The sequence below is a fragment of the Channa argus genome, chromosome 19 (genome assembly GCF_033026475.1).
Source record: "Channa argus isolate prfri chromosome 19, Channa argus male v1.0, whole genome shotgun sequence".
Classification (NCBI taxonomy): Eukaryota; Metazoa; Chordata; class Actinopteri; order Anabantiformes; family Channidae; genus Channa; species Channa argus.
The window spans coordinates 20,379,311-20,397,709 of NC_090215.1; the positions used below are offsets into that span (position 1 = coordinate 20,379,311).

The 18,399-nt window shown below is 44.3% G+C and overlaps 1 protein-coding gene across 7 annotated transcripts in view; it reads right to left on the reverse strand.

The window, feature by feature from the left end:
* Positions 1–17,561, reverse strand: part of dipk1c (divergent protein kinase domain 1C) — a 30,360-nt gene extending 12,799 nt beyond the window's left edge. Inside the window, exons 1-3 of one of the 7 annotated variants that reach the window (XM_067485426.1) lie at positions 15,882–17,560; positions 15,221–15,316; positions 14,511–15,129 (exon numbers count right to left, since the gene is read on the reverse strand). In XM_067485426.1, coding sequence (XP_067341527.1) covers positions 14,511–14,732 — 222 coding nt within the window. In that variant the 5' untranslated portion in view covers positions 14,733–15,129; positions 15,221–15,316; positions 15,882–17,560. Of the gene's footprint in view, positions 1–14,510 lie in introns of all 7 variants that reach the window. The other 6 variants (XM_067485428.1, XM_067485427.1, XM_067485425.1 and 3 more) reach the window with 6 other exon arrangements.
* Between the last annotated feature and the right edge of the window lie 838 nt (positions 17,562–18,399).

The window sequence follows — 18,399 nt, forward strand, 5'->3', positions numbered from 1 at the left end:
GACATTCCTGAGTGTGCTCAGCCTTCAGGCCTTGCTCGTGAACACAGACAGGAGCGACCCAGGTGGGATCACGCGACCGCTGATGAGTTTCTTTTGTTAATGAATGAGAATTTACATACAATGTACAAACACAAGTTTGGTTTCTTTTTCTTTAATATTTGTTTCCTAATATCAACTCCACCTCAAAGTTGAAGCAACCTGAGAGTTTAATTTCTACACCACTAAACTGCAGTTTAGTACAGCAGAAAAATGAGGGTCACATGTAAACTAATAGTGACAAAAAATTTTATTATTCATGGATGTTTTTAGACTTTCAAAGAACCAAAAACACCCACAAACTTTTTTCTCTCTCTGTTTTTTTTGCCTCAACAGTCACAGGAGTCTGAAGGTGCGACTGCTTTGTACGTTAACATAATCCATCCAACTCATCGCATTCTCTTAACAAAAGGGGCATCAGCATGAACAGAAAGAGGTTGGAATCTACGCTGTAAGTTCAGCATTGGGTTTTTATGGTTTTTCTATGATTGTCAAGCTTTGTTGCTTTTGGTGTAATGTGAATTTCAATGAAAACCGACAGATCGTATCACATTACAGCGTATTGCATCATGTTGCATTATATCGAGTCTTATCTTATCATATTGTATTGTAGTGTAACCAGGGCACAGTGTGGTTTAATATTACACAGTGTCTAGATTCACCAAAAGGCCTGAGACTCGGTGGACAAACCTGTCCAAGAAATGAAAACACCACATACACATTTACTACCTACCAACACAGCGTGTGTGTGTGTGATTGTGTGGGACATGAGGCGTGGAAGGTGAGCGAAAAGGACGTTTTCCACACTGACCAGGAAAGAAACACACTAGTAAAAAGCGTCACATGCTCTTAAACAGGCAACATTGAGTGATTAATCACTGGTGACAGGAGGTCAGAGGTCACGTGCAGTAATGTACAGTATCCCCACCAGCCTGCACTGTAGATCAACACTCGATAAGTGCTGTGGTTGTGTGCAGCAGCCAGGGAGCTCCGGGAACTGTGGGATGTATGAGGTGTGGGTTGAATGGCTCGTATTCACCACTGCATGTGCACAATGTGTCTCTGCACACACACACAGCGTGGGAGGACCAGTTGACCTCGGGGTCAGTTCACTGGAAGTGTAGGCTGATCTCACAGCTGGTGAGTCCACAGCCGCAGGCCACAAGGCAGCGTGCGGCCGAGCTCGCTGCTAATCAACACACGGTGAGCCACACTGACACACACACACACACACACAGACCCCTTTAAAACACACACATTAAGTTTGCGCTGTGTTTTGGCAGCAGTTGGCTGCAGGTGAGTGTTTCCGTACAGCTGCTGGCTTAATGAAACAGTAAACAGTGGGGCTGGTTAGTGGGCAACCACAGTCATCTGTCAGCGTTTCAGGGTGTTGGAGCGAGAAGGTGGTGGAGAAGAAGTGCAGACAGCACAAAATGGCTGCAGAGGAGTTCGGTTCAGAGCAGCAGTGTGTTGAGGCTGGATAATGTCAGACAATTTAGAGTTTGGACACAGTCTCTGCTGTGGATTGTAGAGTCAGAAACTCTACTTTCAACTAGTTGTTCTGCAGTTAATAATCATTTTCATTATCCATTAATGTGCCTGTGAAAAGTCATAAAACAGCGAAAGTGCCCCTCACAGTTTCCTAAAGCAGGAGTGTCCAACTCAAAATCCAAATCTGTTCAGGTTCTCGCAGATAAAACACAAAGAGGCAAATCTCTCTAGAAGCAACAACACGATGTCGCTCAACTAATAAATACATAAATGAGTGAGTCTTTTTCTTTGTAAGTCAGACGTTTGGCCTGAGATAAGGAAATCACAAAGTTAAAGTGAAGTTCTTTCCTAAAAAATACTCACTACAACAAAGTGTGAACTAGTGAATCTGATGTTGTTACTATGGAGACAGTGTGGAGCAGAACCAGCTGCTGATTTTAACTGTATGTCCTCACGTCTGCTTCATCAACAATAATACATACGTCAGATACATGTAGTGCAGTACGACCGACAATATTTCCCTCTGAGTTGTAAAAGTATCATAAACCTCATAAAATCTGCTCAGCGCCTCTGAATTTCAGTTTGATTAAGTTAAAGGTCAAACTACCGCTTTAACCCACAGGATTTAAAAAGCTAATCAGCATCAATCACAGACTTTCTTCAGGTGAATGTCTTTGATTCTTCTCCTCTGCTTTGTTCTTTCCCACCTCTACATCCGCCTTCGCTGCAGCATCCAAGCCGTTCACGCTGCTGCTGCCGCCTGCGTCCACCGATACAGCGCCCATCCATTAAAGCGTGACGTCGAGCACTGACACCGTCACACTGCCGAACACACGTCTGAACCTGTGGTCAAACGGTTTGTTGAGATTCCAGAGCCACAAACACATGAAACACACAATGAAACCAAACGGCTGCCAACAGGCCTGGATGTGGACAAAAACAGCCCCACACAAAACACAAAGCATTTTCAGCTGCCACCTCTGCCTGCAGGCAAAGCTTCCTTTCAGAGAAAGTCCAGCGTAATCACTGGGATTAAACAACGACAACCGAAGGCCGTTCCTCCAGCAGCTGCACCAAGAAAACAGGGTGTGACGGATAGAAAAGAACTGATAAACAGCAGAAACACTTCAGATCAGATGCTGCTTTCACTTCACTGCTTTAAATGCAAATAATCTGCAGAAACCTGGGACTTGCAGGGCCATGTTGCTTCTGGTTGGGTGTATGTACCTGAAAGAACTCATTGGCTCTACAATCAACATTAGCACCTGATCAAAAATTTAAATGTTTTTCACTCTGAGTTTCTTCTAGTTGAAGGTTGTTTAATCTGCAGCAATTAAAGCTACAACATGCAGCATATGATGGTGTTAGTCAGTCCACTCTGCTCCACCCATCCCTGCCCCTCGCTGCTCTGCTCCTCCACTGTCTGCTACACTTCATCGTGATGAAGACAGAGCAAAACTCGACTGCTGCACAGTGACAAGGGCGGAGCTGAAACAACGTGTAATGATAAAAATACAAGAAAGTCTAAGTGGATTTAGGTGTTAAAGATGGTTTTTATTGAACCGAACTGAACTGAAGGGAGCAGCTGCATAGAAAGAAGGAAACGATTAGTTTCAATTAATGGATGAAAACATTAAAACACGTCTGAAAGAACCAAAACCACACAGAGCGGCTGTTGGCTGCGTTAACGAGCTGCAGCAGTTTGAGCCGATTATGTAATCAGAGCCGATTTTAAGGCCTCGGGCTCCAAACACAGAGACACAGAGACACTCCTGTTGTCAAAGTGAGCTTAAAGAGAGCGTGAGGAAGAGATGGGAGGCATGCAAATATGCACACACACTCCCAGAGACCACACACACACACACACACACACACACACACACACACCTACAGAGGCCCCAAACAAAAGGCTGATTCTGAAGAGAGCGTGAAAACAATACGGCTCACAATGAGTTATTGTGCAGAGGTGACGATGTTCACACACTGCTGCCGATCTGTGAGGCTCATGCAAACACACACACACACACACTACACCCTGACTGAAGTATAACATTTAGGTGCTTTTTGTTCTGACTGCATTTTCTTTCTGCTTCACCTTCCTACACACACACATCATCTGGGATCTTGACAAAAATTTTAAATAAAGTTCTGTCACTTTGAATAAAGTTTCAAATGCTCCTAATTTGTAGAGACTGTGTGTGTTTGTGTCGTCCTGGCTAAGTAAAGCTTAACCAACAAGCCTAAGTTCAAACGTAATTGTGCAGCAGCAAGAAAAATGGAAAACAGACAACATCAAGTTGTGCAACACAAAACATGGTTTAGATTTATAAGATATTGTTCTCTCTGTTTTTAAATCCCCTCGATTATTTAGTTTAACGCACACACAGTGGAAATAAAGTAATGCTGCTTTGTTTTCTTGGGATTTAATAGGTAATAGGCTCTAACCGTCCGGGTTTGTCCACACTGTGACACACTTCTTGTGAAGCTCTGAGCCTCACTGCTGACCTGCAGGTTGGACAGCACAGGCCTCGGACGCTGTTTTGGGGTCAGCGGTGTCTCGGCGGAGAATAGCAGAGACGCCGCCTTGTTGACGGTGCTCGCTCAGCTTTGTTGTGACCCCGCAGGACCCCTCATCGGTATGCAGCTCTCATCTGGAACGCTGCCTCTTTCAAGTGTCTCTGTTTTCGTCTTATCTGTCCTCGCTTCTCCCTGACCTTCTTCTGTCCCTGCGGCAGAAGGAGCTGAATACAGATCAAAAAACTGTGGTGCTTTTTGGAAACTTTCTACTGAGAGCAGCTGAGCAAGTTAGTGTCAGTGACTCTTCGTCTTCACTCTGCTTCGTAATTAAAATTTTACTCCATCACATGATACTTTTCTGACACATTCAACCTAAAAACTGTATTTGATTGTATTAAACTGCACAGGTGGTCATAATGTTTTGCCTGATCAGTGTATATCATTGCTTTTCCTTTAACCTGATAAATGATAATCACATTATTGACTTGATAACTGTGGGCAACACGGTGGTGGAGTGTTTGGTGTCTCACAGCTAGAAGGTTGCAGGTTTGCGTCCCTGAACAGCTGTCTGACCTGTCCAGGGTGGACCCCACCTCTTGCCTTATGACATCTGGGACAGCCCCCCATGACCCTACACAGGCTAAGCGCTTACAGAAAATGGATGGATAGAGTTGATAATTGTAATAACAAATTTTCAGACAGTACATATATGAACCTGCCATCAAAGGGTTCAGATAATCCCCGTGAGGAAACTGGGGTAGTTTAGTGTAGATTGGAGCTTGAGGGACAGACATGAACTACTGTCCCCTGTAGATGCATATGAAGTCATTGTTAGCAGCAGAGCGTCAGTTTGCTTTGATTTCACACCAACGTAAAGGAAATAGTTTTACATTTCTGGCAAAAGCAACATCACTGTGACTAACTGCAGGGATTTTAATTTGCAGGATTGTTATTTCAGCTCCGAGCTGCTGGACTTTCTTTTCACATCCTGCACATGTTTTACCATCGTCCAGCTGATGTGAACTTTTCAGAACTAAGTCTGAGAACAAAACAGATCAGAAACGTACAAAGTTGAGTTTACTGCTGGTTTTTCCACAGACAGTCTGACGTGTTTTTAGCTCAGCTCCTCCACTACATTGAAACAAGCGAACATTTTGACTCCATCAGAAGGTGTGCTCTCCTGTCTGGCTTTCTGTTGTTGCTTAGCAACAGCATCAGCTTGACAAGCAGCAGCAGTCAGAGACAGACTGCTCATTTTTCAGCAGTCAGCTGTTATGGAGAGACATAGAGCCAGAAGCAGTGAAACGCTGAATGTTTCCTGTTAACAGATGTTTTAGCCTGATCCCACCTGACACCTGTCTGTCTTATATGTACAGGTGTGGGTCCGTCATCAATTTAAAACATTGGTCCAGGACATTCTTCTTACATAAAGTTAATCTGAAGACAACATGATGCTGTGATGTTTTAAAACAAAAGTTCCCTGATTTTTCTTCCACAGCAGCTCAGCATTAAACAGGACGATCGCTGGGTCCAACATCCTCGTCCTCATCACTTGAAAAGTGAGGAGAAAAAACATATCCAGTATTTTTCTAATGAACATGAGAATCACACAGACTCGTTGTCTGGTTCTAAAGCATCTGTGACATCATGTCCCTGTTTTTTACTTTTACTGAAACCTAAGGATGGTTTGTCTATAAAGTCCAGTTGGACAAACAGGTTTATGTGTTTGAAGGTGGTTTTCTTTTGAGCAGATGCACATCAGCCCCCCACCCCCACCTCCCTCCTCCAGGGGCTGATCAGTGACACAAAAAAGAACTTTGTCTTTTGATCAGAGTAAATGTCTGTGTGCTGCTTCCCCTGCTGATTAAAGGCGTCCACATCATGAGACACAGATGTGGCCCATAGAGGACACAGCTGACCTCTGGCTGGAGCGTCAGGGCCCTGATTGGAAGCAATCAGAGTGAGCTCTGGGCGAGCTTGTAGCTTCAGAGGCTGAGAAACTAAACCTGCTGCTGCTGGAGTCACCTGAGACTGAAGGCTGAGACAGAGCTGATTAAGACCCTGCGGGCCGGGGGGCCGCGGTGCGTCATTACAGTTCCTGAGGACCAGCTCAGGTCAGAAAATGTCTGAAAATATTCAGACAGCAGCAGGATGAGTTCTTTCTGGTAGTAAAAAGTTTGTTGAGTTTGTGTTTTTGCCGCTGTGTGTGTTACAATATAAAATTCATGTCTGTGAACACGTGCAGGTTTATGCGTAAAGGTTAGAGGTGAGGTCGCGTAGAACGCAGAAGGAACTGAATATTTCCACAGTATTTCCAGATAAAACCTTGATATCGCTGCTGTAAAATGCAGCTCCTGATCACAATGATCACACCGAACACTGAGGTTTACGAACACGCTAACGTGTGTGTGTGGTGTGTGTGAGACCTCTGTGTTGATGCCGGTTACCCACATTGCAGCAGTGCATTATGGGTACAGAAACCCCATGAGTGACCTGTCTGTCAGCCAGTTGCCCCAGGCAACCATCTGAAAAAACCTCAAACCGCCTGAGTGTTTGCCCAGAAAATGTGTTGTTCAGGTGTGTGTGTGTGTGTGTGTGTGTGTGTGTGTGTGGGTGCATTCAGTGCTTATGTGAGCAGACTGATGAGCAGTTATTTGTGAATAACAGATTGGTTCTGGAGTTGGTTCCACTCAATGATGAAGAGAAACGTTTAAAGACTTGGCTGCAGCAGAGACGGGGGGTGAGGGGTGGTGTGTGTGTGTGTGTGTGTGAGTGGGGGTTGTTAGGAGGAGCTGCCAACACTTATTTCTCTCTTTTTTTAGGTTCATTTTTTATGTATCACATTTCTGCTCTGGACTTGTTTCATTTTGGCTCCGTGCGTCTCGTCCCGACATCAACAGTGACTTTCATGCTGGATTCTGGTTGATCAGTTCCCAAACCATCAGAACCAGTTTTTAGATGGCCTTTGTTTCTCCATGTGCCTGTTGGCTTCAGAAACGTTTCCTTGTATTTCTGTTATTATATTTAAACTAGTGGATTTTTGCTGGTTCTTTCTCTGGATGATGTCAGAGATGCAGTTTGTACGTTTATCAAAACTCAGCGTCTCGCTCACCTTGTATCTCACTCTGAGTCTGGGTTCATCTATATTTTGTGGGAATGTGAAATACTACACTTCTTTTCATCTGCTGATGCAACAACATGTTTTTTTTTCTAGTTTTTGCTGGAAGCTACTGTGAAAAGTTCACATAGAAAAACTTCCAAACACTAATTGGCTGTAAACAAAGATGACTGTTGAGTCTGTCAGCGACTGATCATGAAATAAGAGGCATAACAATCAGCTGAAAGTGAAACCAATCAAGTGATTAACTAAAACTGAAATTAAAACTAGATTATTTTGCAAAACTGAAACTAAATAATAATTTAAAGTGGAACAAGATATAGACTATAAATACTCAACGTGCCCAATTCTGTGTTTCCACTTCTGTAAAATTAAAGTGCAAATATGTGGTTTGACACAGTGTTAATACTGGCACCTGATTTTGATTCAGTCTTCGTCTAAAATATGTTATATTAGTCAAATATATTAGTAAATATGTCATATTTTACCATTTCATGTTTGTTTTAGTCACAAAAGCGAAAAAATATTTTAGTCTCGCTCTCATCTGTGAGAGTTTAGTCATATTTGCTGGTGTTTTATATTGTAAATATCGGTGAGAACGCATCGTTTTGTAAATGTGCTAAAGAAGCGATGAGGGAACATGAGCAGGTGTTTTGCTGCCGAGAATCATCAACACTCACAGTCCCTTAAAGGATTTTTACCTGTCGGCCTGAGGCACCGTCGGCCTCGTCAGGACATTTCACCACTGCCACAGTAAAATGTCAGTGTGTTTGTTTTGTGTGTCAGCGCCTCCAGAAATATCTCCACTGTCTGCCTGTTGTGGAAGGACTGTTACTCTTTATTTATAGTGTCGGTGAGTTTTAGACTTTTTAAACACAGGCGATTTCACCTGCTGTGGCTGATTCCAATCTGCTCGAATTTGGTTGGTTTTACACTGAGACTGATCCAATGAGGACAAATACACAAAAGATGCACTAACTGCCCACATCCAGCCCTGTAACCACTAAATCAAGGTAATCCAGCCCTGAACAATCGCTGACGTGGGGTCTGTGTGCGTTTGCCTCGTGAGGCAGGATGCAGGATGGCATTAACGGTATTTATGAGTTTTACATTGATTTCACTGTTCCAGACTTGGAGGTAGTTGCTCCCAGAAAACTCTGAGCAGCAGACGGTAAAGGGTGAAAGAATCTGATGTAAACAGAGGAAAATACGTTGACCATAGACAGATTTTCCCCTGTGGCTCCGTCACATCCACAGATACTTTTGTCTTTAGGAGCTAAGTTGTACAAAGGCTGAAAAGCATAGGTGGATCATCTGTAATACTACTGCAATACACGCAGGATTTCAGTCCTGACACACAGACACAGAGCAGAGCTGTACACAAACACACCGCGCTCTCTGTTGTGCTTCTGCACAAAAACACAGAGATAGGCCATAAAAATGGAGCCTCGGGCCGTAAATAAGCAGAGGAATGTCAGAGACGTGCAGGGACAGGGTTAGACCAAGACACAGAGCAGCCATTTGGGTATAAATAGTCCCTGAGCAGAACAAGGTGAAGACCTGGAGACGACCGGACCCACAGCCCCAAACAGGAAATGTCAGTTGGAAAAACCTGCAAAAGAACAAGGTGCTTCACCGCAGCGTTTGTTAATGAGTGAATGTTCAGTGGGATTTTAAAGATCAGTGGATTCACTGCTGAAGGCGACGGAAATCTGCAGATGGGCTTTCATGTAGACTTTCACTCCAGAGAGCTTTGATGAGCCATTTCCCTCCTCTGCCTTTTACCACCCGCCCGACTGTGCTGATGTGAGCGAGGGACGATTTTCACACCGGCCACTTTTCAATAAACCACTCAGCTTTAAAAAGCACCTGCAAATGTTCACACACATGTGAGGAAGAAACATTTATAAATAAATTAAAAACAGATTAACGCAAATTTTCATTGCAAATTTCCTTCACTTGGTCACCATGGAAATGACAAACGTGGTCTTCACTTAAATGAAAGACACTGATTATTTTGTCTTGTTATGGTGATTAACTGATCCAGGAGCAGCCTTAAAAAAAAAACTTTAATTTAATCTCTCTCTCCCTCCATGAATTTTTTTTCCTCTCTCGTGTTTCTTCCCGGGCTCCGCAAAAACTAACACAGCTGGACTAATGGAGTTATTTAGTTTGATGTGTTTTTTGGCTGAGTGACATGTTAACAACCAGCTTGATGGTTTAACACTAAAACCAGGACCCGTCTCAGTAAATTATTAATTCATGTGTGTGAGGAGTCGAATGGTTCAGTCAGAGATTAACTGTAATGCTTCAGTTCCTTTAGCTCCACAGAGGAGGAGCCTTAAAAACATTATGTTCCACATGTGCGAAAAGACAAAACACAAGCTACTTAAAGCTACAGTCAGAAACTTTCACAGCTCGGTCCACACAAATACTATTTGAACTTCTCTGATTGGGTGAAATCACTCAGAAACCAACATCTCTGCCGTTCTGAGTCACGAAGCGTCAACAACACCTGTCCACATTAAGAAAGGTTTCACTGACTGAATGTGTTAAATGTCACCTTCAGCAGTTTAATAACAGCTGCAACATTTGCAGGAAACTTCCATCCATCTTCATCTCTAACCATTTATTCATTCAGTGTCAAAGTGTGCTGCAGCATGTCCAGGTCTCCAGTCCGTCTCTGGGACAACACAGAGAGACATACACAGACAGACAACCATTCACACTCACATTCACATGTACATGTCTTTGGACTGTGGGCAGAAACCAGAGGAAGCCCACGGAAGCACGGGGAGCACGTGCTAACTCCACACAGAAAGGACACAGTTGCCCGGGATTCAAACCGGTGACTTTCTACCTGTGAGGCAGCTGCACTAAACACTTCACCATCGTGCTGCTGCCCAACAGAAAACTTACATTAGCTGACTGTCCAACTCCGGTCTATTGCAGTAGCTTCATGAGTTGCTATAGCAACAAGAAGCAGCCGTGCATCACTTTTTCATGCCCCTTGGAAACACTGCACAGAGAGATTTCAGTTTTCTGTATCTGTACATTTGTTTCCTGATGTTACACCTTTGTTGAAGCCTTTTTCTTAAGTGGTGATTTGTCTATTTGTGTGTTGAGCTCTCAGGGCCACAGAACATATCTACTTCTCTTCATACACACTCAGATATTTATATAGCTGCACTATAAATGTGAAAATTAAATGTAAGTCAATGTAGGAAATGACAGCAGATAAAAAGTATTTCCTCCGTAAAGAGTTGGTCACTGAACCAGGAGAACTCAGTGCTGCTCTTGAATAAATGAGAACAGATGCTTCTGTCTTCCTTGTTAATATCCATGTTTAACGTGTTGGTTGAGCTGAAAAACCTTCTATGGCTTCTCCTGCCGTCATGGCCTCTGCTCTAATACAAACCTTGGTGCTTTCAGATGCAGTTTCAATCAATGTGTTTCTCTGAGAAACCTGGAGGACTCGGATGGACTTGACAGGGAATTTTACATTAGGGTTCAGTTTGATGTTGTAATATTGACACGAGGAGACGGAGGAGAGAATCCATCTGCTCTTTGATGTGTTTTCTTTTTGTTGCTTATTCTCAAGCATCAGTGGATGATGAATATGAAGGAAGCAAAGGTAAAATGTCAGGACATATGGTAACAGCCCTCTGTACATGTCTGTCTCCAACCCAGAGAGCAGAGTTTAATTTAGGCAAATCACTTTGTCTGCAGCCCAAAATAAGATGATTTGTTTTCGTACTGAAATCTCCTGTGACCTAATGTCTCTGAGATGAATGAGCATGCAGCAGTTTCCCAAGAGTGTATTTTTATCTCTGTCCCATGGCACGACTCCTCCACACAGTGGACACGAACTGAGAGTCTCTGATGCTGTGTAATCATGTTCTTCCATCACCCGACTGCTGAATTATCGTCTCATTAGAGTCAAAGTGCAGCACAACAAAGAAGACAGGAGACACACAGCCAAACAATCGCTTCCCCATATTCAACCAATCAGCAGAGATTCAGAATCACACAGTACCGTGTTCATTTGAACGGGGAACCATGTCTACGTTTTGTCGGACAGTTGACATTAACGCGCTGATGCTGGTCCACATACAGAAGTGGAGCTGGATGCTAACGTTAGCGCACACGTGAGCCCGACGTCCAAATGCAAAACATGCAAAACGTGCTGATGCTCAGCAGGGAAACGGTTTCTTGAGGTGTTGCAGTTCCTGTTCCAAAGTCCTTCAAACAGGTCCAAAAAAGGTGGTAAAAGCCTGAGCAACATGGTCTCAACGTTGTCCCACAGTTTGTTCACAATAACATTCGTGGCTGTTTTGGTGCCTTGAAGCTCGTTTGTTATTTTTGTGTCCATTTGTCCAAACTGCAGACTGACATTTAGACACCAGCATTCGTCTTTTACACTCTGCTTCTTCTTATTTTATGCCATTAACAGCACATGTATGAATGTTTATCCACTTCAAAAGTATTGGAACAGGGAGGCTCATTTCTTGTTTTTTTGCTGAAGACATGATGGACATGAGATAAACGTCCAGAATTTCAGGGTGTTTAGAACTCGACGTAGTTTTCCAGGTGACTCACCTGAAATCTCTCGGTTTTACCTGTGGACACAGTTTGCAGGTAAAAGGACAAATGAACGGAGCAGAGGTGACACAGCACACAGGGAGGCAGCTCTCAGAGCCATCACAGCACAGTCTGTCAGATTTGTGCAGTCATACATTTCACCTAATAAAACAATGGAAATCTTTCCCTTTGACCTGGTGTCTCCACATTTCAGCTCCACATGTGCATATTCACAAAGAGCCTCTGCTCTTTTAAAAAGCAGAGGCACGGTGCCATCAACCACTTCATGCCATTGTTTTTCCAGCTGAGCATAGCAGCAGTGGACAAACTGGAGCTCCACGCCTGGATGGGAGCACTTGGACCATTTCTTGATTGCTCTAAAAGCCTCAGACTGACATTTAAACACTGGCTTTGAAGACCGAGGTGGAAAATGTCAGGAAAGTGTGGGCAACAGCAGGAAAAGGGCTTCGCTGCTGCTCTGTTCGCCGACTCTGAGCTCATCACAGCCAACACACTGGTTCAATTAGAGACAGTGATCAGCAGGCAGTGGTCCTGTGCACGTGAAGCAGATTATCTTTAATGATCACTCATGAAACCTGAAGCAGCACCTGGCTCACAAAACAAGGTTCACCTGCTCGTTTATTTCATGGTTTCCTCCTCTATGGCTGTATGTGAAGTGAGTATGTCGGTGCTTCACACACAGGCCGACTGATCCGATGAGCCAAAGTCAGGTCGAAGGCTCAGATCCACAGCTGAGATGAGCCCGAGCAGTAATCCTCTAACTCGCAGAGGCGGTGGCAGGATTCCCTGTCAGTCAGCGAGCACAACGTGACCTATTGTTGCTTTTAAACAGATCTGCAGAAAATGTGCAGAGTGCATTGAGTCCTTCCCACAGCAGGACTGCATCTGTGCTGTGCTACAGCTGTGTGAGCAGCCAAATGAGCTCCTGGAAGCACAAAAGCTCTTGTTGCTCTCAGTCAACATGTCACTGAGCCTCCAAGAGCTCGTTTCAAACAGTGTGATGTATGGAGCTGCAGCACAGCGTTACTTCAGCAAACACACACTGTTTGTTGACTTTGGATCTCTGTGTTTATTGGGATTTTATCAGTTTCCCCTTTGGATCTCAGAGAGAGGCCGAGTGATGGAAAATAGACTTCTCTGAGTCTCTGTGAGTTGTGTGTTTGTATGTTGCCATATTTCAACGTGACACTGAAACAGACCCACAAACGTTTGTGTTTTTCCAGCAGAAAATGTTTCCCGGGCGAAGTGACTGGAAAGCGCTTCATGCTTCTTCATGAAGGGGCTGCATGTAGAGACAGTGAGGCTGTGCCACGGGCTCAGCCGACATGTTTGGGCCACAGCAGCGATGGAGACAAAACAAGGACCCTGATTGGTCGGATTGTGTTTTGTTCCACGCGTTTTGGAAGCCAGAGGGCGTCGATGTTAGTGAAGACAACGGTCGGAGAAAATCACAGCAAAGGATAAACAAGCGCAGCAACGTGACAGAAGTTTGAAATAATGGAATTGTACTTATAGTGATGCAGCCCAGCATCAGTATTACTGTCACACAAATGCTTTTGTTCTAAAAGTTTTTTATGTTTTTAAACGCTCGTACACTCAAAAAAAACAAAAAAAAAACTCAGTTTGAGTTATGACAATGACCGGTGAAATTATGTGCATTAAGATTGCTGATAAACATAATTTGATTGCCCCCCCCCCAGAATCTGCTCTGCCTCCTCTTTGACTCAGGTTCATACATAAAAACTTGACATTGGGTGACAAACAGGCGTCTGCCAGGTCAAAGTCGACCTTCATCACAGGACGTTTGTGGCTCTGTAACAACATCAGCCCAGGACGACGTTGACACAGGAGGAGCACTCGATACAACAGATGATGCTGAGATTTAAAATCAAAGAGAGAGAAAATCAAGGTCGAGAACAATCAGAGAGAAACAGAACAAAGACTGGAATATAAGGAAAAGAGACTCAAAGACGAGGGACGGACAGATCACAGAGAATCAAATGAAATAAAAACCAGATGAGAGTCAGGGAAACAATGGCGGATGATTAGAGGAGGAAATGGAGAGAACAAAGTAAAAGAAAAACAAGAAAGGACATAAAGTGTCTTATTATCAGTATTTAGCCACAGTGCAGCAGCAGATTCTGCAGTGAATTGGACAGTGGATTATTAACAGCTAAAGACGTCCTGCCTGTTTCCTGCAACGTCTGATCCATTCAAGTCCACGAGAAGAGAGACGGTGTAACGAGTGTTTGACATGCCTGCAGACAGTTTTACAAGTCATTTCCAAATCAAGTGTCTCATGGAAAATGTTGATATTCTCTTCAACCTGCCAACATTTGTCAATCACTTCTCTCACAATCCACAGCTGAGGTGTTTGTGCAGTTAGGAAAAGATCATGACGCATCAACTCCAGCACAGGCCACCAGACAGTGGACCATTAAAACCCAATTAGCAGTTCTCTGCACTGCAGTACACACACACACACACACACACACACACACACACACACACACACACTAAATACAGACGTAAAAACATTGATACTGAGCATCAGTCAAACACAGGCTGATTTTTGTGTTTTCTGACTCCAACTGAAGCTCAAAGATGATGAGTGTGAACATCATCGAGCGTGTGATGTGAAATATGAAGGCAAACTGGACTTGGAGTTAATAAGTCCATCAAAAACATTAACACATTTCAGGCTTGGAAACTGTAACAACAACAACCAGCTGATGCTCGGACTCACCAGTCTCTGCAGGATCCTCTTGCTCTTGTCGTCGGTGCAGTAGTCGGACATGATGCTCCTGTGGACCAGAACCAGGCCGTTCAGGAACAACCAGGAGCCAAACCACAGCAACGCGAACACCAGGGTCCCCCGACGGGACCACCGCCTGAGGCCTAGGCACCGGAGCAGGCATGGCCAGCGCCCGCGACCCCTGCCACCTGACACCAGTCCTCCAGGCAGCATGGTGGAGCTGGTGGTCCCCAGAAAATGAAGATGAGCCCAAGGCTTTGTCAGTAGGCGCAGAATAGTCTAAAAAGGCAGAAGCTGCAGCTCCTCAGGCCAGAAAAGTGCAGACAGTTCAGAATAAAAATCCGCAGAAAAGCAGCGGCAGCCTGTGATCATTCACTCAGAGCGGCAGGTTCCTGGCCCTGAGAATCCACTGCTCCGACCTCCAACTCAGCATTTGGACATTTAGAGTTTGTTTGTGCTGAGATTTTCTCTGTACATGCATCCAAATAATTTATTTTCCTCCCAGCGAGTCAACAAATGTTGTGCAACAGGAAATAACTGAGAAGCAGCCGAGTCGCCGTCACACTGTGTGATGTGGGTGTCTGGGCCCGTCTGCACTGCAGTGTGGCATCTGCACACACACACACACACACACACATCAACATGCAACTTTAGACACAAAAAAGCACTTTAACACACTGTGCACACACACGTCTCCTCACGTCGCACACACTCTGCTCCTCCAAGTTTCTGTGGTCACGGCGCCGTCGAGCTCAGATGAAACCGTCCAAACTCCAAATATGCAGCAGAGGAAAGTCCTGTTATTGGAAAAAGACAGATGGAAACATCTAGAAACTAAAAACGAGCTCTGTGCTGCAGGAAATTGTTGGTAAATAAGAGTTTAGAAACAAAAATGTCTCGATGTCAGAGGAAAGATTCACCCAGATCTATGAAAAAAAGATGTCGTTGATGTTTGACTCAGACACAATTTTCAGGCTTTTGCTCTAAAAACCAACAACACGTTTCAGCATCCGGAGAAACTTCGCTGAAGTTTTACTTTCATGACAAAATTTTAACACCAACTCAAACTTTAAAACGTCAGAGCTGCTCTCTCCTGCGCCTCCTGAACTTTGGGGAGAAGTAGCTGGTTTGGTCGGTTTCCACTTAGAGATGAGTGTCGTGTTGGACACACAGGCTTTAAACTGGTCACTCTTTTGCTTCCTAAAAACACATTTCTATTCTGCAGGAGAGACATTAAAACCTGCAGCATTAAGTTACAGTGTTTCTGATGTAGCTGTGGTTCTTTGATGCATCCTAACTATGAAGTGAGGCACTGGAAAAACCGACGCTCCTCAGACGCCCTGATGCAGAAAGTGAACTCACCAAATATAAAGGAAAGAGAAGCAGAAGATCAGTCATCAGCTTCTCCTTTAAACATCAGCGTTGGTGACAGAGCGGCGACAGCCGTTCAACAGCTCCCAGGAGTTTTAATCAGACATTAGTTTCTATTTATATGAGACAGTCGGGTAGTTTTTAGTCCGTTTCTTGATGGAGATGCTGCAGAGCAAAAAGAAAAAAAACTGCCACTGACTCTGCAGAAAACCCTCAGGAGTCCTAAAATCACACACGAGCTGCTGGAAATTGCTCCGATGCAACAGGTGCCAAACTCCAGAATAAATAAACCTTTAAACCAGCTGGTGGTTTGTGTCACTCACTGAGTCCGTGAAGTGGTTCCCGAAGCCGGTCTGTGCAGCTCCCTCTACGAAGGCATGCACCTGGAGCCAAATCCTGCAATTATCTCTTCAATGTCACATTTTCACTCTTGCGAATTTACAGCAGGTCGAGTGCTCAAAGACTTCCAGCACTGACTGTCAGAGCCGTCATGAGTCTGCGAGATGCAAAGGGGGGCTGAGAGACTGGAACGGTTTCAGTTAACTCCTCACAGTCTCAGGGGAGGTTTCGGCACAAGGGGTCTTTCTGACTGCTCACCTTTAGAATCTTCATTGGCTCAGTAAAAGAAAAACTCCCACAAGGTCAAAAGTCACAGCTCACCAATCCACAAATTTTAAGGGAAGTGTGTGAGGTGAAGATGTTCGACAAAAGTGGGCAGACGTGATTTGGTGATTGGGCTGCTTCCTCTTCGTCGTGGTGATGATTAAAACTCCAAACCCAGGGTTTAAATTTACAACAGGTCCTGACATCAACAGGTCTGTCTTTCATCTCTTCGTGAAAAAGAAACCATGAAAGTAAAAAACAGGATTAGTTCCGCCTCCTTACTTTGGCAGATTTCAAAAGCCTGAAGTAAAATCCACAAAATCCAGACAAATGGTTTGTTTTTGAGAGATAACTGAACTCTGCAGCAGCAGGTCTTCAAAGTCCAGATAGACCAGCTCTTTGTTCAGACTGTTCAAAAGAAATTATGAAACTTTTTATAAAACTGCTGCAGCTAAATTCCTAAAATGTCTGATTTTAGACTAATGGACAAAAACTGCAAAACCTGATTCATCACAGTTCATTCAGACGATTGTTGGCAGGTTGTCTGCCAAGTCCATCAAATGAATCGTCCTCCACTGCGAAGAAATCCCACAGTTTGTTTGTCCCCTGGTTTCTGGACTAAATCTGGCATCAGGTTGTGTGTAATCCTGTTGTCGGCAGCTTCTTCAGATGTCTGCTCTCCCCATAAACTCCTGACACTGACAGCGGCAGGAGGATCGAGCTCAGTCCGTGGAGATGCTGCTGAGGAAACGATCCGGCTGTAAACCCTGACTCAGGACTGTCAGGCAGCCGTGGTGGCTCTAGCAGACATCTGGTGTTTCAGCGGCTCTGGTTTCTCCTCACACTGCTGCTGCTGCTCCTCTCTCCCTCCCTCTCTCTCTGTGACGCTCCACACTGGCTGCTTGAAGAGTGTGTGTGCGTGTGAAAGAGTGTGTGTGTCGCGCTCAGACTTGTTCGTTCAGCCCCATTCGTCTTCCTTCCTCCCTCACTCTGCTGCACTCTTGGCTTTTTCCTCTCTCTTTCCTTTCCCACACAATGTGTGTGTGTAGCTTCCCCCAGCCCATCACCCACTCCTCACCCCTCTCTTGAACTTTCATGCTACTGTACCCCCCCTCCCCCCATTTACCCCCAGCACCCCCACCTCCTCGTTACCACGGCAGCAAGTCTCTGCTGAGGTTCAGTCCCCACTCTCCTTCTTATTTCACCTTCCTTTTCTTCCTACTTTGTCCACTTCCTGCTACCTCTCCCTCCCTCTCTTACTCACCCCCCACCCCCCCATCTCTGATTCCATATAGGGCGAGCGCTCCAGTAAAAACAGCTCCGAGGCCTGAGGCTTGTTGGTAATTGCCCTCTTTGTAAAACTGCCAATAAAATTGTGCAAACATAAAGAAAGGGCAGCCGCTGTGAAGGTTGATGTCTTCAGGGGTGAAAAATGTTTAGGGGAGTTTATTTTTAAAACGCACGGATGAGTTGGTGATGTTCATTTATGCAGGAGAACACCACAGACTGCTGACTGATGTGCTTGTTACAGTAATTAAAGCTGGATTCAGAGGTCTGTGGCCACTAGAGAGCAGTAAGAGAGATTTTTGTTCTGAAGGAAGGAAACTTTAGTAAAACTCCCTCTGACATTTGTAATATGTTAAAACCCAAATAACAAAAAACCAAAAGTGAGAAATTAACAAATGCAGGTTTGATAAAAGAGACTTTGGAATAATTTAGGATGAAATGTCGTTGATAGACCTTCTAACTTTTAAAGAGCTTCTTGTGCAGAGAAATGTCTAAAGCATTTGAGTGTCTTTAATCTTAACAAATCAGATGTGTGTGAACCAAATGAAGGCACTGAATAATCCTTTTTAATGAGGAAACATGATCATTTATGCTGTTTTCCTTTTCTGTCCCATCAGAA